General features: G+C 39.4%; 2 protein-coding genes across 15 annotated transcripts in view; one reads left to right on the top strand and one right to left on the bottom strand.

Annotated features, from left to right (window-relative positions):
- The window catches only part of CCDC88A (coiled-coil domain containing 88A), a 79991-nt gene extending 62247 nt beyond the window's left edge, over positions 1–17744 (top strand). For 3 of the 14 annotated variants that reach the window (XM_055725347.1, XM_055725348.1, XM_027814528.2), the window contains 7 exons: positions 5124–5207; positions 6248–6451; positions 6758–6829; positions 7357–7443; positions 7795–7875; positions 9261–9526; positions 11190–13596. In XM_055725347.1, the coding sequence (XP_055581322.1) occupies positions 5124–5207; positions 6248–6451; positions 6758–6829; positions 7357–7443; positions 7795–7875; positions 9261–9526; positions 11190–12209 (1814 nt within the window). In that variant the 3' untranslated portion in view covers positions 12210–13596. Of the gene's footprint in view, positions 1–5123; positions 5208–6247; positions 6452–6757; positions 6830–7356; positions 7444–7794; positions 7876–9260; positions 9527–11189; positions 13597–16051; positions 16152–16700 lie in introns of those variants that run through there. The other 11 variants (XM_005445618.4, XM_027814535.2, XM_014285382.3 and 8 more) reach the window with 9 other exon arrangements.
- A 5457-nt stretch (positions 17745–23201) lies between these two features.
- On the bottom strand, positions 23202–24550 carry LOC102056857 (prolyl-tRNA synthetase associated domain-containing protein 1-like). Its single transcript, XM_055725366.1, has 2 exons — positions 24399–24550; positions 23202–23734 (listed from the first exon to the last, which is right to left on the bottom strand). Exons 1-2 carry the CDS (start codon positions 24480–24482, stop codon positions 23309–23311), a joined length of 510 nt encoding a protein of 169 aa, XP_055581341.1. The 5' UTR covers positions 24483–24550; the 3' UTR covers positions 23202–23308.
- Positions 24551–24843: the final 293 nt, after the last annotated feature.

Raw genomic sequence — 24843 nt, 5'->3', positions numbered from 1 at the left:
GAAAGAGCCTGATAGCCATCATGGTAGGATGCTCACAGTATAAAAGGCCAGATTCAGTGCAGCATGTATCTTTATTATCTATATTTTTTTGTAACCCACTTCTGGCATGAATCATAATCTGTCCAGTTTTTCACAACTTGAAGAGATAATATTGCAGCCAAGTTATCAGGTTGTAATGATTCTATTTGTTAATTATGCACCAAAAGCATTTTGGCTGTGCATATAAAAGCATCAGGATACATGTGTATTTACATTCACACAGAATCTTTGCAGTATTTTTTAAAAAATTTAATGTCTCCGGGTTTTAAAAGGCAGCAGATTGCAATTCTGGTTTTTGTGCCAGCTAAGAATTTGTGGTGTTAAAAATTATTGAAGCCATTATAATGTAATTTTTTTTCTCCTGTGCTTATTGCAGAAGCTTAGTCAAAGTTAAAACATCTAAATCCACTTCTTTAAGGGAAACTTAAAATCAGATTTGTGAATATTTTAATAACTGGAGAAAATAAGTATAAGGATACATTTTAACACTTTTATTGCAAACTTGTCAATTTGGGAAACGGTTTTTTTCCAGTGGAAGGGTCTATTAGGGTTCAAAACAGGTACTTATGAATTTTAAAAAAAGCAACTGTTGCTTTTACATATAAACTGGAAGTCTTGTGGAATTCAGGAGTGACTGGAGGTATAGTGGTTGTGTTTCCAAGTGTCTTAGTTTGAGTCCAGAGTGTGCACGCTTTGGTTCAGACCATCTGCATCTGTGTCAACGATTTCATGTCCTGGAAAGGCTCTTTTATGTGACAGTTTTCTTTGCATGATACTTGGGACCTTGTAGTGTGCAGTTACCCTCCTGGGGAAGCTATGGTTGAAGTTACGGTGGCTGATCCTCAAAAGAGGTTTGAAGTTGTTCAGACCTCATTAATTTTCTACTCCATGGACCTTGTTCATGTTGCCCTTAATCCCAGTGTGTTTATCCACAAACTGGAAGGGCTGATCTAATTCTGGATCCTAACCTTCCTCCAGTACACATGTTGCCATGGAAACCACAGTTTTTGATAGAATTTGGCTGAATTATGTGCCAGTTCAATGCTGACAATCTTACTGGGACAGTTCTGTCTCACAAACTTAAGAGAGTATCTCAGTGTGAGAAGTACAGATAATGGTACATGTTTTGCAGTCTATTTCTTCTGCTTTTAGAATGACTGTAAATCCTAAATACCAAGATACTGTGGCTCCTTTCTTTTCTGTAAGAAGTGGCTTGGCATTAGCGGCTTGCACTGAAAGAAACTCAAAGAAATGGAAAAGCTGGAAGTGCAATTGCTCAGGTACTGCAGCTTTCCATGCCCGTCACAGCCACTTCTGGGTACGGGGAGAGACACGTCCCGTTCCACCCTGCCTCTGGGAATGGAGGTGGTTCCAGAGGGAACTGCTGAGGTGAAATGTCCTGCGTGTCTTTCAGTTGGCAAGAGAAGGCAGTTTACTTTCTCCAAGTTGCAGTCACTGGCACAAATCAGTTGTTCTGAAAAGCTAGAGGACAGACTATCTGACACAGTGATCTTTGAGAGATTTAGGTTTCCTGCCCCGTATCCCCTGTCTGAGAAAGCAAGAGGAGATATTGATTCCAAAATGAATTATTCTGCTGCTACCACTACTGATAAATGGATTTGCTATGTGAAATGTGTAGATTTTCTTCTTTTGAAGGTGGTGGTGGAGACTTGTTTTCCTAATACAGGACATTTTCTCATGCAAATGTTTTCAAGAGACCTATTATCTTACAAAGATAGGTGATCTTGACACAAAAATCAGGTTACCCTGTTCTGCGGAGAAAACAGTAGCTGCGGTGTCACAGGGGGCTTGGAGCCCTTGGCAAATTCCAGAGGGGCTCTGGAAAGGAGGGGTGCCCGTAGGCTGTGGCGGTGTGCAGCACCAGTTAGATCTTGCAGGCGGTGTGGATACTGTTGCTCCTCTGACTGCAGAGTTTCGCCTTCGCTTTTGTTATCTGTATTCACCTGCTAAAAGTACATCCTCAGTCTTCCCAGATTCTGAACACAAATATTTATTGAACACTTTTAGTGATCAGGTGAATACCATAGATCTGACATTGGCTTTGTGCAGGGCCTGTTTTCCTCCGAGGGGATGGGATACCTTTCTGAGCTTTTGCTTAGAAGACTCAGGGCAGACAAGTAGAAACTTTTTTTTTTTTTTTTCTTCCCCCTGTGGAGCAAAACATAGTACTTTTGCTAGATTCCACTGGAGACGTTTCACATTATTAACAATGTCCCAAGGAATGAAGGCTATCAGTAAGCCTGTCATCTTTAAATAGTAGGACCAGTAGCAGACACATGGTATCGTAGTGGAGGTAGTACATTGGGCTCCATTTTCTGTTACCAAAACATTTAGAAGGTGTCTGCTGAACCCTTTCTTGTGTGCATGAACAAAACGATTGGAGGCTTTTAATACTGTCCATACAGAATTCCCCCGAGTATTTCTGGCAAACAGTGGGATTATAAAGTGGGAGATTTCCTGATCAGCGGAGGAATTCTGCAAGACTCATCACTTGTTCTTGCTTTCAGAGCTGAGAATATGTTCACAGAATACTGAAAAGAGAAAAGAAAAGTTAATGAATTATAACTAGAGTTCTTTGAGTAGATGATTACTTAAGACCAAAATAGCCCTCCTGCCATCCCATTTTTAACGTCTGTTGGAATAAAAGTGTAGAGAGATAAAGCTGCCGGAGCTAAATGTAGTGGTGACCTGGTGGTTTCTGCTGTAGCTCTGCCATTCCATTATTTTTTGCAGGACATTTCTTTAGTCGTATTCTGTGCAGAAATAACTTCCATAATTCTTCCTCCGAAGGAGGTTGCATTTTACCAACGGACAGGTTTTGATGTATGATTTTCAGGAGCAAGTAGTTGCAGTGAGGTTTTGTGTTTGGTACAATTGCTGAGAGCTGTAAGTCCAGCCCTTTTGGAGGTTATCTGTGTTAATGAACAAGAATCATGGAAGACTCACATGATTCTTGAACATCCCCTGGTTACTTTATAACAAGATTAGGGTGGATGTTTTTAATTAAGAGGGATCAGTTATCTTGTCTGTAAAGGATTATAGAGGGATCGGTTATCTTGTCTGTAAAGGATTATGGAAGTTACGGGAGAGTCATGTTTTACCATGATGACAAAAAGTAGAAATAGAACAGAATTACCGCTTTAGTTTGATGGCATTAATACTAATACTGATTAGTTAGTTACCTGTTGGAAAATTTACCTTCTAGCAAGCTAGTCTGATGCTGTGCCTCGTATTCCTTTGGCAGCTATGTACTGTCATATACAATTAGATCGACAGCGCGCGTGCCTCCTTTATGGGAGGTTTAGCAGCGCCTCTGCTTTTTTTTTGAGCCAGGCAGCACGTATGTTTGAGTTGGTTTTGGCTTAATGTTTCAGGATCTACTAGAGAAAGAATACTTTCTTCATCTGCAAAAAAACAAACCAAAAAACCCTGGTTATTATGATGTATCTACAAGCGTATGTACGTACATAATAAAAAGTACCTGTATACCTACGTAGTGAGTAATTCAGCGATGAAATTGCACTTGTGTACTCCTATCTTACATAGGTAGCCCATGTGCCTGCCTTTTCTCCCTGTTCTTCCCCACCCCACGTTGTAAGGACTGGACATAGGAGGGTGTTTGCTGTCCCCCTCTGGTCAAGATAGAGTTGTATTTTGCAACTGTGGAAACCTGTGCTTATTTTTGGCACTTGTGGCTATGCCAGTCAGGCATTCATGGGAAGTCGTAAAATGTATTGCATTGTAGACTACTTAGAAGTGCAAATGCAGAATGATACGGTGGAGAGGGAGGTTTCTCTTTCAAGGTGGTTCATGTGCACTTGTAAATGCGTATCTATATATGCACTGCTGTATCAAATAGAAACTGCTCTATGGCAAGCCACTGGTTGAGCAGAAAACCAAGGTGAAAGACAAAGCATGTGTCCCAAAAGTGACTTCAGAGAGATAAAATAAGCAGATCTTGGGCTGATAAGACTGGACTACACTGCTTTCATATCTGCATAAATAAGACCATTTTGATAACTTCATGATGCATTTCTTTCCGGATCTTTACATGCCAGTTGTTTGCATGTGGCTCCTGTATGCTTGGCAGCCAGCTGACACATATATCTGATGCTTCAAAATGCAGGTGTCTGCCAGTAATCAGTTACTAATGCAGAATAGCTGGACCTGAGGACAAGATTAACTTGTGGTTTCCCCCTCCTCCATCTTTTAATACTGTTGTTAATTTTAACTCTGTTTCCTAGCATTATGTATCTCAGTTTTCTCTTAGCTGTCTCAAAATGTTACAGCAACACTCATATTTGGATCTTCTTTTGCTATTTCTTTTTTAAATCTTTGGTATTTTTTCAGCTAAAAAAAATTGGTGTATACCATTTCGGCCAATAAATCTTGATTTTATTTTTATTGTTACAGATTTGAAGTGGATTATTTCAGTAAAATATTAAAATCACTGCACACAAACAGTAGATTGAACATAAGGTCCATGTAATTTTTCTACAAGGCAGTAGATGACCAAAATTATTAATGAGCACAAAATGGAGCAAATGAAGACAAGAGATTGTGTCCTACTAGAGATGCAGAGCAAAACATTACAAAAGCTATTAATCTCAAAAAATAATGATGTGGACATATTGTAAAGTAGAGTTGCTTTCATTTTAAGCTTTTTCTGCTTCACATTTTTATGTTCGAGAAATACTGTTTTTCACAGTAAAAGCTATATAATTGTCGGTTTCTATAATCGTCTGCAAAGAAGTTACCTTTATTTTTTTCAAGAGCTTGGCAGTTAGAACTTTCAAACTGTATTAGGCTCTTCACCTTTATTTTCGGTGCATTGCTGAGTATATTAAAGTTTTCATAGTGTAGTTTTCATATTTCAGTGTAGTTTTCATATTTCATTATCACACATGGAAGCATGAGAATGATAGCTTTTAGCATAGCATACATAGCTTAAACTCAGACATTCATTTCTGTCCTTAGTTTCAACATTTAACTTCCATCTGTTCTTCTCCCTTTTTTTCTTTCATTTCCCTGTTTCCGTTTTTCCTCATGCTATGACATAAAAGTGGTTGCACTGAAAAGACTGCCCTTTTTGAGGAACAGACCGAAGGAAAAAGACAAAATGAAGGCCTTCTACCGTCGCTCCATGTGTAAGACTTTATGACAGTTCAGCTTCTTTTAAATGGCTACACTGGCTTCCATTACTAATTTTTCACTAACCTCTCCCTGGACTGCGCTGTATTTTTCCTCCTATTTTGCGATGTGCAAGTCCTGCTACAATACAAGGAGCTGGAGCTTTTTCTTTTTGCTTTTTCTTTTTCTTTTTTTTAAACCTTGGCACTGAATACTTTATATATGTGCACATGTGCACACACATGCCCACACATTTACATGCACAAGCACACGCACATACATATATATATATATTCAGTGCATTGTGATTGCATATATTTGTATACATAGTTGTCTATATACACATCTCTTATGTGTATATAAATTTACAGTGCACTGTGTTAACCTAAATAGTTCTAAATTACACATTTTGTAAGCCTTTTATTAAGAAACCACTGTAATTTTTTGTTAAAGAGAGTGTAGAAAATAGCACAAGGCTGTATGGTGGTCTGTCACTCCAAGTATTCATCAGTTGTTGTTGCCAAAATGTTGTATTGATTTATTTTATAATGGGGGTGGATGATTTTCTCTGGTTTTGTGAAGTAAAGGTGGATATCATCAGATGTCATCTTTTTCAGATCCTTTTATTTATTATTATGTAAAATACAGTATCCCTGCAGTAACCTGCACTGTACAAGGATCCCGTATCATTGTTGACATTGTATCGTATAAGCACCTTTGCTCATTTTATCCTTACTCATTCCATTTTATCATTGCAAACAGTGTACCAAAGCTTCTAACACACATACTACATACCACTGCAGTGCAAGCATGGCGATTATAGCTAATAAAATCAGTTTTAAGACCCATACTGAGCTGAAAGAAGTCTCTGACTTACAACACTTGTCATTTCATTGAGCTGATTGCATGTCATAACGTGGATGATCTTGTGTTTACGTGTCTTCCAGTTTCAGTACACTTTAATGCTTAGAAAACTGTCCAACATTTTGCAATACAAAATAAGAACAGAAGCAAATACATTGACCATGCTGATCATTTGCTTTCATTTGCATCCCAGCCATGAATGACCTGGTGCAGTCCATGGTCCTAGCAGGAGGACAATGGACAGGTAGTTCTGAACATCTGGAGGGTCCTGATGATATATCTACGGGTAAAAGGAGGAAAGAATTGGGAGCTATGGCCTTCTCTACTACAGCTATCAACTTTGCCACTGTCAACTCTTCTACAGGCTTCAGATCCAAGCAGTTGCTAAATAATAAAGGTATAGGTAGAAGCTTTTTGCACTGTGATGTGATTGTGTAACAGCAATTTCATATAAATATGGGTTTTACTTGTATTTTAAGTTTTCAGCAAAAAGCAACCTTGATAATTGAGTTGCAGTGCTAAGATACTGAATGGATTTAATAACTGCAGTTATAAAATGTGTCAGGATTTTTCCTACAGAACGTTACCTAAGTAAAAATGGATGGGTTTGAAAAAATATTTCAGTATGATTTACAGATAAGTATTTCAATAATCTTTTAATTTTGTTTTTATTTTACATCTGCTTTTATATCTCTGTGTATAGATACTACATCCTTTGAAGATGTAAGTCCGCAAGGTATTAGTGATGATTCTAGTACAGGATCAAGAGTTCATGGTAAGATGTGAACTTTAATTAAATGAATTTAGGATGTATTATCTGAATGTTAAAGAAGTTTGGAAAAATAAGTGAATGGCATTGTTACAAGTGAGCATGCTTTCTGTGATTTGCATATCTCTTGAATGTATAGTAGTATCATTTCTTCAGATGATTCTTTTCTTTCTTAACTACTGCATCAGATAGATGTTCTATATCTCTAGTAGAAAGTATCTGTGAAGTGCATCTGAACAGGATCAAAACATTTTCCCTTTTAAAAATTTATTTGGAGTTAATAGTAAAATAAAAAGAAGGTATAATTTCAATCCTAAAAAGCCCAAATCTGGCCTTACTTTCCAGTGTTTATTGTTCACTGAAACCTAAATTTGTCTTGTACTGTATTTTATAAAATCATTACGTGTTCCTTCAAGCAAAGCTATGAAGTGAAAGCTATAACAGTTTATTTAGAATTGGAGGCTTAACTCTAGTTACTAAACACCTAATATGTTTTGAAGATAATAACAGCACATTTCCCTTGTATTGGATAGGAGTACAGGACATTATCTGTGCAGATGCTCTTGCTCCTCCTGTTCGTGGCATTTCAACAATGTGCAAGGTTCCTTGTCAAATCTGTTGTAAGTGACCTAATCACAAGCAGCTTTCTGCATGCCCATCTTTTCATCTGTAAAATCCTGGTTTCCCACTAACCAGTCAGTTTCAATTCTAAATGTACACTCTATTTCTTTTTTCCTCTCCCTTGTACCTTACTATTCCTGTAGTGCCCTTTTCTAAAGCGTCCTCTTGGACTGCCTGGAAATCCCTTCGCTTTCTGATCTGTAAGAAACCACTTTGTTGACAATGGGCATGCTCAGCCTGTGAAATAGTGCATGATTCCTGCCTCTGAGCATTCTGTGATCAGAATGTAAAGGTACCGTGTTGTCTGCTAAAAGTTTGTTCATCATGGTGTCTCCTAATTTTCAATTTAGCTTCCAGACCAGCCAGCCTTGATAGTGGCAGAACATCCACTAGCAATAGCAATAACAATGCTTCACTCCATGAAGTCAAAGGTATGCTGTAGGTGAATTTGCATACATGCTTCATTTCCATTCTTTCCTCTGTAAGATCATCTACATAGGTTAAAAAAAAACAACCAACCACAAAAATTCCCACAACACACCACAGCATGTTTTACTTTAAGTGTTTTATATAGCCTTGATTCCACAAAATAAGAAAGGATACAAGTGTTAATACAACTTATAGTTTTAATGAATATTAAAAGGGTGATATACTATATGAAACCAAACCTAACCCACTTAATAATCTTACAAAATAAGAATTCCCCCCAAATTACTTCAAATTCACTTGGTTTTAAGCAGAGAAGTTGCTCCATTTTTTTCTCCTAGTGCCCTACTACATGTGTACTGCTGCTGTAAAGCTGTGTAGCACACAACACAAACTGGACAAAATGGCATATGGATACCATCCTGTGAACTTTTATATTTTATTTTTAAAAGATTAATAACGTTCCTGGATTTAGCAGTCTTACCTAAATTTCATATGTTTCGAGTCTTGATGTATTTTTGTTTGTAACGGCCATTCTGCTAGACTAGAATGCTGCCTACTCAAGACTTCATTTATTATTCATGGTTTGCATTTATTAAACAGTATCTGTCTGGAAATTTAGAGATGAATGCTTTATTAGTTTACTTTCTGTTTGATTACTCCCTTCTGTAAAAGATTCTCTGAAGTACTCCTTGCCCTAGTTTCTAATACCGTATTAGAAATTTCTGCTGTAAACAATTCATCTTTCTTCAAACTTAATTTCATTTCTTAGGAGTAACAGGAAGTGGGAAATACTTGATTATTCATCAGTATTTTTTAAGCAATTCACAGTTATTGAAAAATAAAAACAGTTGGTGTGTGTCATATATTTTGCATTTAATGCCATATGCTTTCTTCAGGTCACAATTATAGTAAACTAGAAGTAATGGCAGAACCTGCTGGAGAAGCAGCATTCCGCAGTAGTTCTTGTTGAAGAACTACTTTGAAGACAATCTTTTCTTTCTGTTACATCCTTTGTCTTTCATTTAATGTAAAACTCATTAATATTATATTAAGAATGCGTGCCTCACAGTGATGATGAACAAGAATGGAGGCGTTTTCTTTAAGTCTCCTGGAATATAGCATTATGTAGGTGGAAGCCCAGATGATAAGTGAAAGGTAGTTTTCATTCCAAAAAATCATGTCATGTGTAAGGAGCTGAAAGAGGTAAGTCAAGGGAGTGCAATTACATCTGGCTTGAGTAAAAAAGGACGAATGGACTTTTTAGTCTCTTAAATAGAATTATTGTTAACTGAATCTGATAATGTTCCAGATTTGAGAACTGTTACACTGTTTAACAGCTTTCATGTATTTTTCTTATGGAAATACTTAATACCATTTACCCCAAAAGCAGGTGCAGTTCACAATCAAAGCAGGCCGCAAAGTCACAGCAGCGGAGAATTTAGTCTGCTACATGAACACGAGGCTTGGTCGAGCAGCAGCAGCAGTCCTATTCAGTATTTGAAAGGACATACAAGGTCTAGTCCTGTGCTCCAGCAAAGAATGCCAGAAACACTGGATAGTCGTGGAAAACCGACCAAAACCAGTTCTCCTGGAAGTGAAGTTGTTACCTTGCAACAGTTTCTAGAAGAAAGCAACAAGAGTACCTCAAGCGAGGTTAGTTTATAAAATATTTTAACTACATATTATCCTATATGGGCACAGAATTAATAGAAGACTTACAGTGAGTAGAACTGCTTTCAAACTTTGTAGGGAGATTGGTTACACCTGCATTAAGAAGTGGTGTGGGCTGTATCCTTGCTGTATCATACACCAGATCATTTGAAATTTCACAGCTTGACCCTTTACGGGTTACTGAATTGGGTATAAACGTCGATCCCTACTGCACGGGAATGTCTGGTGTGCTGACATGTGGTAGGCTCGTCAGAGCTCAGGTGGAAGGCCGCAGCCTCCAAGTAGGTGTACGTTTCTTCTTCCAGCTCAGCACCTGCCTTCAGTAAGAGCTGTTGTCAGATCTGTCTTCCATCAACAGGAAGGTGCTATACTTCGTTCCCTGAGGAGAGACTCTTGTCTGCTTCAGTTTCATCTTTTTAACTACTGGGCAAAAAAAAAAAAGGCCTTGGAGCCCCTTGAAACCTGAGAGGAATAAGACAAAGAGAACGTTTCCATAAATCTGTGACAGTTTTTTAGAAGCCCAGAATCCCCTTGTCTCTGCTAATATTTTAATTTCTTCACCACTAGTTCTTGAATAGATCTGTGTGAAACCTAGACATGCTCTAGGATAAAAGCAAGCTGGTTCCTGTGACTAGGGATTACCAAGCGTGAGGATCGGACTCCACCTATTTTTAACAACACAATTGAAACTGAAAAATACACTTTCACAGCTGAATTGTGATTGGCGTTGTCTGGGGTCATGACTTGAGTCTCGATTAAGTTTCTGGATTTCTTTTGTTACAGCGCTTAAAATGACTTCTTCCCTGTGGTCTCTGACAAGGATTTTTGATTTTTAAGCATTAGACAATACTCTTCTGGCAGTAGGAATAAAATAAAACACCTGAGTCATCAAGTCTAGTCCACTGCTGTTGTTGAATCACAGAATCCCTTTCATAGCATCACAGAATCATTCAGGTTAGAAGGGTATTCAAGAGGTCTCTTTCAAGTCTTCTGCCAGAGCATTTCCATAATGATTTTAGCTTAATTCTTTCCAAATTATCTCTTTTACCATTTTGAAGACGACTACGGCGTTTTTCCACTGAGTCTGTAGATAGCAATCACAAACGGTTTTTAGCCTAGCTATTAAGTCTTTTCTCCAAAAAGAAAAAAACTGGGAGCTGTTGGGTCTGAACTGAGGCACCAAGGGTGCCTAAAGGTTATGTGCTTTGTATTACTGTCTCATTTTTGTCTTAATTATTTAAGCGCATAGCAAATTTAAGGTTTTAGCTCCAGATGATCGGTGTAAGTTAAAATTTAATAGTCTATATGAAATCGCTTAGGAAGAATTGATGAGTGATGGCAGAGGGCGAGTGAGATGATGATAAACTTGAAGTTCTGATCATCTGATTTGTTGAGTTAATCAGTATTACAGGAACTAATTCCAGATCGTCATGGTCTGTCTGATGCCTAGTTTTGAAAGTACTTGTAAGGTGTACAAAAAACTCATGAGTGTGACTGTAGATTTTAATACTGCTTCTAGATCTGAGAAAATAAAACCAAAAAGCCAGCTGCTTAGAAATGGTCTTCATTTATGACCACAAGGATTGCTTAAGAAAAGGTCAAAATTATATTTTAAAATTTATAAGGTGTTCCATGTTTTTGACAGATGAAATCTGCAAGTGAAGAGAATCTTTTAGATGAAGTCATGAAAAGCTTATCTGAGTCCGCAGAGCTGACAGGAAAGGAAAAGCTGAGAAAGCCATCTGCCGGTTGTGGTATTGTGAGATCATTAAGTGTAAAAAATACAGTTGATTTCTCAGATGGACGATCCATTAAACCAGAACAACTTGTAAGGCCCAGCCTTCGTAAAACTGAAGATACCTACTTCACCAGCTCTCCGATAAAATTTACATCAGGCACTCAAGGGAAGGCCAAATCAGTTAAAGAAAAGATACAAGCAACTGTATCACAGCGACAATCAAGAGATTGCAATCCTTATGCTACCTTACCTCGTGCAAGCAGCGTGATTTCTACAGCAGAAGGAACTACTCGAAGGACAAGCATTCACGATTTTTTATCTAAGGACAGTAGGCAACCGGTATCAGTTGATCCAGCACCGTCCACCGCTGACAGGAGTGTTCCATCAACCTCTAGTGAGTACTCAGCACACCAGTTATCCTCTAATTTTTTTCACTGTGTGGCTTACAGAGTAGATTGTGTTCCACAGAGTGATGCAGCTAATACTGTTAAACCACATAATTTAGGCTGTAACTCTGATGTGCCTAAGACTTCAAGGATGGAAAGGTCAAATTTTCGTGAGAGAACTTTGCTAAGCACAAGTGTGTTTAATGATAAAGTCAGTATATCTGGTAATGACAGCACAGGATCATTTACTGTGACTCAGCCATTTTTATCCCTTAACACCGAATTAGTTAGTAATATAAGTGGATTGCCCCAGAGAACTACATCAAAAACAGCTGATCAGGCAAATCTGTCAGCATTTAGATCAGTAGCAAAAAATCAGCAACAGCCTTCAGCTAATCAGAAATCTGATCCTGGTGACCTATGGTCAGTTCTAACTAGTGAACTTGTTCCTACCACCTGTGTAAACTCCAGTGGGGCTGAATCCCCACTACTGGTTTCTGAAGATAATAAAACTGTGTGGTATGAGTATGGTTGTGTATGATAAGGAAGTTCTGCTATTAAATATATATATATATATATAGTCTAATGTGACATCTAGGTGTTCTCAACGTCTCCTGAATTTAGAGAAAATATCACTACGATGAAAAAAGCGAATTCTTGTTAGGTCTGTGGGTTGTTTTCCAAGCACAACGGCACAGGGCTCAGTTGTGTACTCTAGCATGTGTGATTGATTGTACAATTGTAACCTCACCAAAGTTTGCATGAAACATTAATTGCACTGTATATATTTTGCATGCCTTGAAGTCTTTATAATACCAGCTATATTTTTATTTGTCACGCATCACAAATATTTTTGTTTTTTTCCTGTACGTTCCTGAATGCATGTTAAACCAATCGCATGCTGCATTGCCAAAAATGGCCCCGTGAGCAACAGAACGGCCGGTACAAAGACAGTACTCTTCAGTTGTGCTCATGCTTTCAGATGTGTCAGTAACACATTGATTATGTATCTGGAGTAAAAGTCTTTCCTTCCCCTTTCAAAACCGAGATACTAATGAAAAGAAGCATTTAGAGAGAGTTCAGTGTCTTACCCCTTTCATTTATGCCATGTCCTGGCATAAATGCGCTTTGCACAAGGAACAAGTTCTAGCCCAATAATTCAGCGCCTCTAGCTTGTACAATAAAAACAAATTACTGTTCATCCTTATTAAAATATTTGAACATCGATAAATACAAAGACCATTCATAATCCTAAACATAGATGATAATTCTTATAAAGAGGTAATAAATAGTCACATGATATGCAGCACTTGTAATGAAAAAATGATCCTTTCCACCTTTTCCCTTTTGTATGCTTTGTCTTTCCACGTCTGGTGTACAAATGTGGTGAAGTGTACGGTTTTATTAGGAGTCAAATAACAGAGTTAATATGAGACTCCTTGTGATGTATGGTAATAAAGACCTGTATTGATTATGGTGGAAATTCATTTTTTCTTCTCAATAGAAGTAACACTGATATAATAGAAAGCAAGATGTGCAACAAAATAACAGAAAAACTGTTAAACTATACCACAGTTAAATAAATAAATTAAAAAAAAAAACCCCAAAATTGCTTGGAAAGTTATGGGAGCGTAGGACTGCTTAAGCGAGTAACCAGCTAAAGAGAAATGTTGAAAAGTAATTACTTAATATGCCACTGTTTCTGCAATTGCTTGGAACTTCTTAATGGTAAACATAAATAGAATTTAAAATTGTATTGTACTGAAACTATGATTATGTGAGGCTTCAGACATTAGCACTTTTTTGCAAGAGGACATAGTTACTGACAGTTACGGTAGGCCAAAATTACATATGCTATAAAAAAACCAATGCAAATAAATCTAGAGGAAAAATATTTAAAAATGAAAATAAATATTGAAAATAACGAATGCTATATGCTGATTTTTTTTACAATTAAATTTCTTTTGCCAGCAGTTTTGCAGCGGTTGTAGTACTCTGTGTGGGTTGAACTTTAATTCCTCGGTGTTTATCTAGGGAGGGGTAGCAAATGCACGGTTCCCCCAGGAAAAGCAGCAGACATCCCATATGTTTATCTATAAGGCTGCCATTTCAAACAGGAGAATAGCTAATAACATGTGGAGATGGCCCTTTCCAGAGCTCCAGCTACATTTCCCGGTGGGGAAAAGGAATGAAGGGAGAAGATTAGACGTTGAAAAGACATTCTGTGGAGAGTAAAATTACTGTTTGAAAATACAAAGCAGCCATCCTTCACCATGTCTGCAGGCATCCATTATTACTGGGCTGATAAATTTCTCGCTTCTCTTCAGTGTTGTTCACAGTGTGCTGTTAGTTATTGCTGTATTCCCTCTAGAATTGTCTCACCATTTAAAAAAAAAAAAAACAAACAAAAAACACAACAACAAAAAAACCCAACCCTGACCAAACCCCACCAAATATGAAATATAATGGTAACTTCACACGCATTTGCTCTCACACAGCAAGATCAGTGTTCTGATCTTGGGTCATGTCATTTGACTTCATTTCTACTAATCTGTAGACGTGTTTGAATTAGCTTTGAGCGGAACAGTGCTGTTACCTGAAGTGGTGTGTGTGTAATACATTTTGCAAGTTATTTAAGGAGTGATGGAGAAAACCTTAGCTCTGAGAGTGCTTGTTGTAAACTCATACTGTGCTACCAGTAGCTGTATTTCTCTTAACTGATTGCAAGCCTGTGTCTTGCAGTGAGCCAGCTTGTTCTGATCGAACAGGATCGGTAGCTAGAGGCACTGTCTTCTATTTAGATCAACGGCTGTTCAAGAAATCAGAGAAGCTTTCAGGCGTGCTATTGCCTTGTTTGCCAGCCTCGTCTTGCTTAGGTCCTTAGACTGCCACAGCTGCAAAAAATACCAGTGTTATCTCCAGGTGTATTACGAACCCTCCAGCATGACCACTGAACCCCGATTGTAGTCATGAGCAAGGCCAAGGTCTAAAGAGAAATTTTAAAGGTTATCCCTGTAAAGTGAAGTTAAAGCTTGGTATTAAGGCAACAAAATACTTTTTTTTTTTTTGGTCTTCTTTTTCTCCCCAGCCACTGCGTGTGGGACACTTCAGTTTGCATTGTTTCATTTCTTTTCACAGCACCAAACTTTTGCATACAAACCAAATCTGATGGTAAACATTTATGCCTGATATTTAATGCCTTTCCAGCCTGTGTATTACTTAACTCCATTGTGGGGGCAGCATTAAAACAGCTTCTCCTTATACACAAAGGGCTTCAGGATAACCGAGTGTGAGTGTCTTTGAACGCCAGTGTCTCATGTCCTCTACGTGAGTTGTAGACTAACCTTGTCCAGCTCAAGCTACTATTTTGCATTGCTTTATAAATTTGTAATGAATTGCACTTCAGTTTTGAAGATAATATCTTTCTGTGCCTCTATTTTTGCTCAATTTTCAGCTGCGGCAGGGAAAGCGTGCTGCTAAAGATTTTTATAATGTTCCTGAATAATAAATTGTCAACATCTGTTTATTATCTTTGAAAGGAAACAAATGTTTTCAAGGATTATTTTTCCTGCACTTTTTGGTCTTTATGCTGGAACATCATGGATGTCTCTCTTGGTCTATGTTCAAATAGCGGAAGGATCTGTGAAATTCCTTTCAGACCTAATCGCTACTGCTCTTCAGCCGTTCAGGTGGCTGACCGTAAAACGTTGGTGTGCTTGCTTATTCCTTGGTTTCCTGCTGCATTTAAAAAGTATAAGTTAGGGCTTTGCATGGTAATTATAAACACTAAACCTGTGGCTGCTAGCCAAAAAAAAGGGTTTTGTTGTTCGGGCTCAAAAATTTGCTTGCATTAAAGGTTTGCTTGATGCTTTGCTTTACATGAATAGTAAATTAAGATACTGCATTTTGCATGTTCAAACTGTTGCATGCAAAGATCATTTTCTGTTTTGCAGAACTGAATGTGAACATTTCTGTCAATGTGTGGCAGGTAAAAATGCAAAGACGAGTTAAGTTTGCTACTAGCTTCAGTCAGGCTTGATTACATCTGATTTTTATTTTTTTTCCTTCTCATACAGGCAGAAATTTAGAGTTAGTGTATCTAAAAGTTGAGTATATCTGATTATGGCTTTGAAAATAATAATACCTTGTTATTCTGTATGCTGGGATTAATTTTAATGAGTGTAGTTGAGTAGGCACTTCCAGTGAGTTTCTTCCTATCTCTCTCCTCCGTCCTTTCCTCTTACCAAAAAAAAAAAAAAAAAAAAAAAAAAGTGTTTGTATATTCTTTTGCTCTACTAATAAGTAGAATGTATTTTAATGCATGAGGGTGTTTTTCATGTCCTGGTAAACACAATGAATAACATGAAATGCTTTTCTCTGCAGATGTGGAAGCTATCCCTGAAAGCAGAAATTCAAAAAGCAGGTCTAGGGAGCAACAAAGCTCCTAATTCTATTACCCACTACATGAGATGTGGGCCAAGTGGTGAGTTTCCTGCCCAAAATGTAAATGAGATTAATTTCATTTACAACAAACTAACAGCATTACATATAAGAACAAGTGCACATTGCATTAACCAGATGTAAATACTGCTTGCTTAACTGGCTTCTCTCTTGCTTACTAGTTAGGCCAGAAGAGGTTGTTTTACAGCAGTTATTTTGCCTGTGTAGGCAGGGAACTTCATCCCATTTAGCCTTTTGCCTGTAAAAATTACACACATTTTTCAAATCTCTTGAAGAAGAAAGATCAAAGAAATAACATTAAGAAGTAATATTGAAGTCCTTAGAAAGGGACAGATAAATCTAAAAGAGTAGTTTAACAAAATATAGAAAGTATTCTATGCTACAAGGAAACTGCCTTTTTTTATGAAGCTTGTCTTTGGCATTCTGTCCTTCTCTTGACTTCATTAAAACATCTTTGGTGCATGCTATTAGTGCTGTTAGTTCTGTTAGTGACTTGACTCTGTATTTTATACTTCTACACTTTAAGCTTTTCTTACGTTCTTTTCTCTTTCTACCTTTCAACTGAACACAGAGAGAAAAGTGTCCTTCAGTATCTCAGTATGAAGCCTTTATATCTGAAGTAACAAGACAGCGACTGTAGGAATCATTAATAAAAATTAAGGGAATTTTTTACATTCTTCGTGACTAGAGCAGGAAATAAAAACCTACCTACCTTCCTTCCTTCCTTGAATCAAGGAGCTCTACTGGAGTCTACTGCCGAAAATTTGTAGATGGTCTTAGGAATTATTGCACATTGCACTGTTAAGATCTACTGAATAAAGGACAGTTCTCATCTCCCTAAGGACCAAGAATTTAAAGGTCTCAAGAATTACTCCAGGGGAAAAAAAACAAACAAAACTTCTTTCATCTTCTGTTTATGAAATTAGCCACTGATTTGCTTAAGCTTCTGCTAATAATTAGCCAAAAAATCCCATAACTAGCAGTTTATATTTGCTTCTGTAAATCTAAAATAAATGCTGTAGCATTTTGTTGAAATGACTGTATATACAGATACAACAACCTCACAACTTACTGGCACTTCACTGCCTTATTGGGTTAGCATAATCTGCATGAAATTGCTCTTAAAAAGGTTTATGCTGATTTTAGTTGCATACTGCAGGAGAAAACTTTGTTTACATACATGAGAAAGTTGGATGACTAACCGAAGTGGGAGTCATGGGATAATCGTATGATACAGAACTGTTTGTCATTTGTGTTTTTCACATTCCCAAGTTATTCTGCGTATATATGTTCATATGATTCTGACAGGAAATTGTCAGGTATGATTTTTCTATAACTTTTATTTTAATATAAGGCTGTTCTCAACAAATGGCATTTCCAGGATAAGACTGTCTTACAATGTTTATGTATTGAGTAATTTTTTTGTTATTGTTATTGTTTGTCTTTTGACATGAGCTGATTGTGGCTTAGGAGGTTTCTTGATGGCAAAAAGAAATGTAAATAATATCATATGCATTTTACAATCAGTTCCCCTTAAGGTTATCTTTTACTAGTAAGATGCATTTTGTTCATTATTGATTTATATTAAAGTCAACAACTGTTATTGGTACATTCAGTGGTTGCATATATTTGTTGTCTTGAAAGCATCTGCAGAGAGCTCAGAAGAAGTGTATAAGAACTTAAAAGCAGATCCAAAATGAGTTACCATAGTTATATTTTATTACAAACCAGTAAGCACGTTCATATTCCCGTTCTGAAGGGTTAAGCTAACTGTGTAACCTCCTAGTGTCCTGTCTTCCAACAGGGATGTGTGTAACTTCCCCTAGAGCTCTCCCCACTCCCATGAGTAAAGGTAAGCACAGTTGCATGCGGCGCTGGGCTCGCAGGCTGCCCGGACTGTGGCACAGCCGCTACCGCTTGGGAACAGCTTGTTTCGTGAGGCTCCCAGGTTTTGGCGTTTATGAAGGCTCAGGCTGTCAGGGACAGTTGGAACAGAATCATCTTTCACTGGAGAGAGAAGGCAGTTCAACAGATTTGAAAGCACACTGGCAAATCGTTTCTTTATTTTACTGAACTCCTGTCAGAAAGGGGAACAAAGAGGCAAGGTCAGTAAGCTTTAGAAGTGGAAATTTTCTTGTGTTTTCTTCCTTAATGCGAATCCCTTCTGAAACACTTTATGATAAGATGTGCTAAAAGACTTAGATCTGAACAGAGTATTTTGGTGTTATGATATAAATACTTGGTTCAGCCTGGGATTGTTGTCACAGAGAACTTAAACACTTCAGTGTTTTTTTCTTAAGTGGAAATAGGACCAATTTTGCAGCTCTCTACCACATAGAATTTCCATTCTTCTTCTGAAGATGTTTCTGGTATTTCATGAAAATAATTGGTTTATTTTGATTACCAACCCACTCTAGCATCTGTTTCTGGTCCCTTATTCTCAGCGTCAGGATTTTCATAGTGGTTTTTGCAGAGCATCACCATAGGTCAGCAGTCCCAGGAGTGATCTGAAGCCCAGAGCCCTCCTGCCCTCCAGCTCCACAACAGTTTTGTAGGCAGCCTGAACTCAGTTGCATCTGGAATAACTTCCCACGTTGTAACCGGTAACTGTGACGTTTCTGAGGAGGATTCGGGGCATTCCAAGCCAGCAATGAGGTGCCACCAGAGGGGCGGGCGGGACGGATGGCAGCGGCTGGAAGAGGTGCGGTGTGTCAAGGCCTGTATACCTGTATGCAGGTGACCGGTGTGTTCCTGTATGCCCTCAGAGCTCAGGGTGTAGCTGAATTTCTCCCCCGATAGCAATTGTGCCAGGGAGCCCTGACGAGAGGAGTATCCGAAGCAATGAGAATCTAGGGTGGAGCCTGGCTTCCCTGCCATGCCTGTACCACAATGCGGGCAGAGCCACAGAGGCTGGAGGAAACAGTTTCACAGACAAAGACACGAAATCTGGAACGCCGGTAGCCCTTACTAAAGACGTAGCTGCTACGAAAGAGAATTGAAATACCATAAACATGTAAGGAAAATATCTCTTGATTCTAAATCATTATATTTTCAAGCTCATTTCAGGGTGTGATTGTGACTGGATTTTTCCTAGCTGTCTTTGACAGCAGAGGGCTGATGCATTTCAAACTATTAAACCCTAACCATTCAGTAGCGTTGCTATTTTTATAAAAACGCACATGTCTTGAATTAACAGATTTAAACTGTAGTGCCAAATGCTGTTTGTATTCACAGAATCCAGGCAGCTGTATGTGTTCAGGTAGGCTCTCTGAGACCCTGGGAATCAGGCAGGAGTGGCATATTGCCACGACTGCGTTGCACGTGCTTCTCTGCAAAGAGCACTGCTGGGCATGTGTAACCAGCCCCCCCCACAACTGGCTGTGTCGTTTTCATCACGTGGGCACCTCCTGACATGTCATTTACTAGCTCAGCTCTTGTCTGCATTCATTAAGTTGCCCAAGATGACCCATCACAACTTCCATGCTTGCTTTTTGCATGTTATTACACCTTAAAGCATCTGTACTGTAGCCAGGGTGTAGTCTCAGACTTTACAATTACTATTTAACTGATCATGTGTATTAGAAACAACCCCCCCTCACCCGCAAACCTAAGCACAGTTCCCTTGCGTGAGAGAATCGGCAGGAGTTTGGGGGCAGAACTCACCCCGCTAGGTCAGAGTCCAGCGGAGGGCGGGTGTGTGTGCCCAAGGCCTGGCTCGTGCCCGCCTGTGCCAGCGTGAGCAGGTTTCAGCCCGCTTCAGCTGCATCAGTACGGGGTGGGACTTGGGGCTGTATTTGCTAAATTGGCCATAAAGCAGCACCAGAGATGCATTTGCATTTGAGAGACCAGACTCTACTCCCAGCACTTTCTTTTGCAAAGAAGTGTCAGAGCAGAAGAGTGGCTAGGAGGTTCTCTGTGCTCTGATCATTTTGAAATTATTTTCTTCTTCCTTTCTTTCCTCTTCCCAGTCTGTGCCCTTAAAATTAAAAGAAAATCAAAATATAAATTTGAGAGCCACTACACATTTTCTGAAACACAAACTCCCAGGGGAAGCGTGCGGTGGCTGTCAGACAGCATACAAGAGCACACACACAACTTTTTACTGCGAGAGTTGCCAAATCTGCCACTGTTAGTTCAAGATTACAAAAAAGGCTGTAGTACTACACAGTGTATGTTTTATTTACTTTTCTGATAGTCTGCTGAGGATTTAGTAACATTCCCAATGCGTAATTATTTCTAAACTTTTTCCAAGACATGATGCAGCTTCAACAAAGGAGCTCATGTATGATTATTTTAGAGTTAGATGATAAATGCGTATGTAAATAATGCTTTGATATTAATAAAACTGCCTTAAAGGAATGTACCTAGGTGTGAAACAAAACTTAAAAAGCTCTTATTTAAAACTGTAATTTCCTTTACATACTGGTTTTTTAAATGTTTGCCATTGTATACATTTATTAATTATGATATTAAAATGCCAAACCAAATAATTTTTATTCTTATTTTGTGTGTACATTTATACACACTTTTACTGGAAACTGATGTTACCGGAAGGATATTGGTGTTAAGTAACAGCATTGTGGTCAGTGATGTGTTCAGTGAGTATTTCTTCCAGAAGGAAACAGCTAAAACTCTAGCAGAATTTTTCTGGACAGTGTGTAGTTTGTTTTGTGTTGTTTATTTGTGTAGACCTGTGTAGATCTTAACTGTACACTAGTTTGATATTATTTTAAAAAGACACTAATTTCATAGGTAAATACTAAAAGAAATCATTATAGATTTGCCAAATGCAGTAATTGAAGCTTTGATTTTGCTCAGTCATCATTTTCTGCTGAGACAAGCCTCTGAATCTCTTCTGAGGGCAAAGGTAGCTAAATTTTAGGTAGTACGGATTTTAAGATTCTTGAAGCTTAGTAAACTGCTATTCTGCACATGTCTTTAAAACAATTTTTCACATTGAAAGCTTTCTGGACTTAAAAACCTTGACAAGTCAAATTTAATTTTTTTTGTTAAGTGATAGAGGATTTTAGGGTGCCACAAAGAAGAAGCCTTAAAAGGGAGGGAGAGTTGGTGGCAGGCAGCGGGTCAGATAAATTTTACTTTTAAAGACACTTCAGACTGTATCTTACTATCTCACTAATTTAGTAACGCACTTGTCAATCCAGACTTCATGAATCAACCCAATATGTCTAAATACCAGATGTTCCTTTCAGTCTTTTATTTGACAACAAATGCAAAATATGTCTTATCTGGACATCTTTCTAGTGACTCTTCCTATAGCTTCAATATTTTTAGGTCACTTTTTTCCCATTTGACATGACTGCCGTGATAGATGGGGTTGGTTTGTGTCTTTCTAAGGTGGAGGGGAGAATTTAAACTGTTGTATCTTGAAATATTCTGTTGTTAAGCTTGCATCTCTGAGAAAGGTGCCAAATCCTTCCAAAATGAAGGAAACCATGGTAAGGATGTTTGTGAAATAACTTGCCCAAGAAGATACTTTTTTTCTTACTCAGTGGTAGTTCTTCATTCTGTAGAATTAAAGATTTCATTTCCTTAATGGGGGGAAAAAAGCCCACCAACTCAACACACAAATGTTAATGTTCTCATAGAATGGTCTTGGCTATACGGAACGAAACCGAGTCAGACTGGCTGATTTTTGCCTTGTTTCATTTGAAGTGTTCCCCTTTTTCACTGTTAGTACTGCATCCTTTAGCACGATGTGGTAGCAAATCATCACCCAAGATTGCAAGTCCTGTTATGTATTTTTTCTTCATGCTTCAGTATTCTTTATTTCAGTTCTGTCTCAGCTTGTGTTGACACTGTTGCTTGCCCTTTAGGCATAGTTTGTACGTGACGCTTCCGTTAGGCTGTGTTCAAAAGCCCTTTTCCTCATCTCTCGCTTCCTCTACTCCCCAGTCTTTGGGTTTTGTGTGGGTACTTGTTGCCACAGTATGTTTACTGGAGTTTGTGGCATTTCTACTGCTTCCGTCTTCAACAGACGATGTTTGAAGGGGGTGCTACTCTTTTGGGCAAGAGAAAGGAGGAGAGAGAATTACGTTATTCAATGTTGAGAATGTACTGGTCTTGTTCTTGTGAGAGTAGATTTTCTATACTAAATGTGTATCGGCTATTGAAAGCCAAATCAGCCTCTCCTCAACCTCTTAAACGCAGGGATGTTTGTGTGTGCAGGCCCCTCCTGCAGGGAGAAGCTCGAGTACAGCCAGTTGTACCATTCCTTCCGTTTCCATAGGTGCTGGTTAAGGTGCAGTGGAGCAGAGAAGATGCGTGTCCTCCATGGGTTCATGAATCTATAGAAATCGTGCCCAGAAGTTAATACAGTTCCAGGCTGTATTAACATTCCTCCTAGGTGCCACCAGGACATACTACGCCTGGTCAGGGACCTGCAGTAACATTACTCCTTGGAGCTCTTCTGCCAGGAGAGAGGTTGGTAGCGGGGTCCCCACTCCGCCCCGCCTGCCTTGGGGTGGCTCCCGTGCCTTCTGCTCGCACTGGAGAGGCTCTGGAAATGGGTGAGGCATGCACCTGTCGTGACGGGGCCATCGCCACAAGACTTAATGTAGTATTTCTCAAGGGGAGGATACTGTGAAAGTGAAAATGCAACTAAAACCATAGACAATCAAGTGAGTTTTCTGTAGTGTAGGCAAGTTGGTTTGGGGTTTTTTTTCTAGATTAATAATAATAAAAATCAAGCAATGTGTAGTAGAGTATAAAAGGGTACAGGTGCACAATCTAGACATCTCTGTCCTGTGCGTATTGACAAATATTTTAGAACTTTAATTTGTTATTTCCTAAGGATGTTGTTTTAAGTTTAAACCTTTAAGGCCAGTACCACACACGGCAAGTTCCAATTTTATCTATTCTATTAATAAAGACTGTAACATTATTTAAATCACACCTCTTCTACTTACTGGTTATTTAGTGGTAGACTGCAAACGTCTTTTTAAGAATTTTCTGTTAAACTTCTGATAACCCAAAGACAGGTGTTTTTTTTTCCTCAACAGATTATACAATATAACCTTACCCAATTGAAGAAATAAAAAAAGGAGTAACCTTGTTTTTTCAGATTTTATTTGTAATGAGACTTTCACCAGTTTTGCTCTTTTGCTCTACAAAATCTATGCCTGGTAATAGAAAAGTGAACTTTGTCTACTTAAGATCTTAATCAAAATGTATGATGATAGGCTCGTGGCCTGTTGATCTCACAAACTTCAAAAAGTCATCAGGGCTTAAGCCCATGGTTGCAGAATTTGTCATTGGATGAAAATACACCTTTTCGTAGCCACCTTCCAGAAAGCCAGCATCCAGCACAAACTTCACATCTCCCTGGTCACAGAAGAGGGCTAGTGGTGTCGCACAGCCCTGGCCCACTCTTAGCTTTTCCAGCATGGCATTTTCATCAGCGAACCTTAGGTTTCCACTTCCAACACCCAGTTTTTTAGCAAGATCATTTAAATTAATTTGCCTGTTGTGCAGAACAGTCACCAGCCAGAATCCTTTCTTCTTTTTGTCTTTAAGAAAAAGGTTCTTACTGTGACCTCCTTTCATGTGTTGGACGTGAGGCATCATTTCTTCAACAGTGAACACCTGGAAAATATCACCGGTGTAGTGTGAGACTCTATACCCCATTAGACTTTTAGTTGTGTACTGGCAGGTATCTTTTGCTTAAATATTTAGAAAATACTGAATGTTATACTCTGCCTGAAAACTGTACCCTTTTATGAATAAGTTTTAAAAGAACACAAATAAAATGTGACATAGTGCTCCTGCGCACTTTCTGAATCATTTCTGGCTCGCGTACCTGGCAAGAACCTCACGCTTCTTTAATGCAAAAGGCAGCCCTGACAGCAGTCATTTTTGTGGCTCCACCATGGACGGAGCCGAATGATGTGGCACACGTGGACTTTTAACTGGGAGTGGGGAAAAAAATTTGGAAAGCATCATGGATGCCCGACTTCACGGTAGGAAGCGGACGGGCCGCAGCTCCTGCAGCCGCTGGGGAGCTGGAGGGGACAAGGGGGAGGCAGGGGACAGAACGAGGGGAAAGAATGGCGGCTGTGCTCAAAATGCTCAGCCCCCCCAAAAACCCAAACCTTCTGCCTGGCCCAGGCTCTAGGTTCGCTGGGCGAGATTACACGCAGATAGTGAATTACGCTAAAAAACCCCGTTCAGGGCCCACAGCTGCCCTGTAGCCTGCTGCGTCCCGTTTCGGGCCGCCGGGCGGGAGCGCGGGGGAGGCGGCGGCCCCTACCTCGGGGTGCTCGGCCGTGACCGTGGCGATGCCCAAGTCCCGCAGCCGCTGGGCCAGCGCCTGCCGTGGCTCCGCCGCCGCCATGGCCGGGCAGGAGGGGCGGGCAGCGCCACCCCCGCCCTGCCCCGCGCCCGCCGCCGCCTCAAGATGGCGCCCGTGCTGCCCCGCCTCGCCCCGCCGCCGCCTCAAGATGGCGCCCGTGCTGCCCCGCCCCGCCGCCTCAAGGTGGCGCTGGCCTGCCCCGCGGCCAGGGCCTGGAGCGCGAAGCCGGCGGTAAGCGGGGATATTTGCGATAAGTTTTGATACGGACCCCCCCGCCCCAGGCTTCAGAGGGGGATGTAACGGCTCTAGGTGGGAAGTTGGTGTGGCTCGGAGGGGTTCTGCCGCCTGTAGCGTGTGAACACAGAGCACGTGTTGCGCGAGCGGCCTGGGCCATCAGGGCAAA

The sequence above is a fragment of the Falco cherrug genome, chromosome 13 (genome assembly GCF_023634085.1).
Source record: "Falco cherrug isolate bFalChe1 chromosome 13, bFalChe1.pri, whole genome shotgun sequence".
Lineage (NCBI taxonomy): Eukaryota > Metazoa > Chordata > Aves > Falconiformes > Falconidae > Falco > Falco cherrug.
This window is presented reverse-complemented; position numbering and strand designations above follow the sequence as displayed.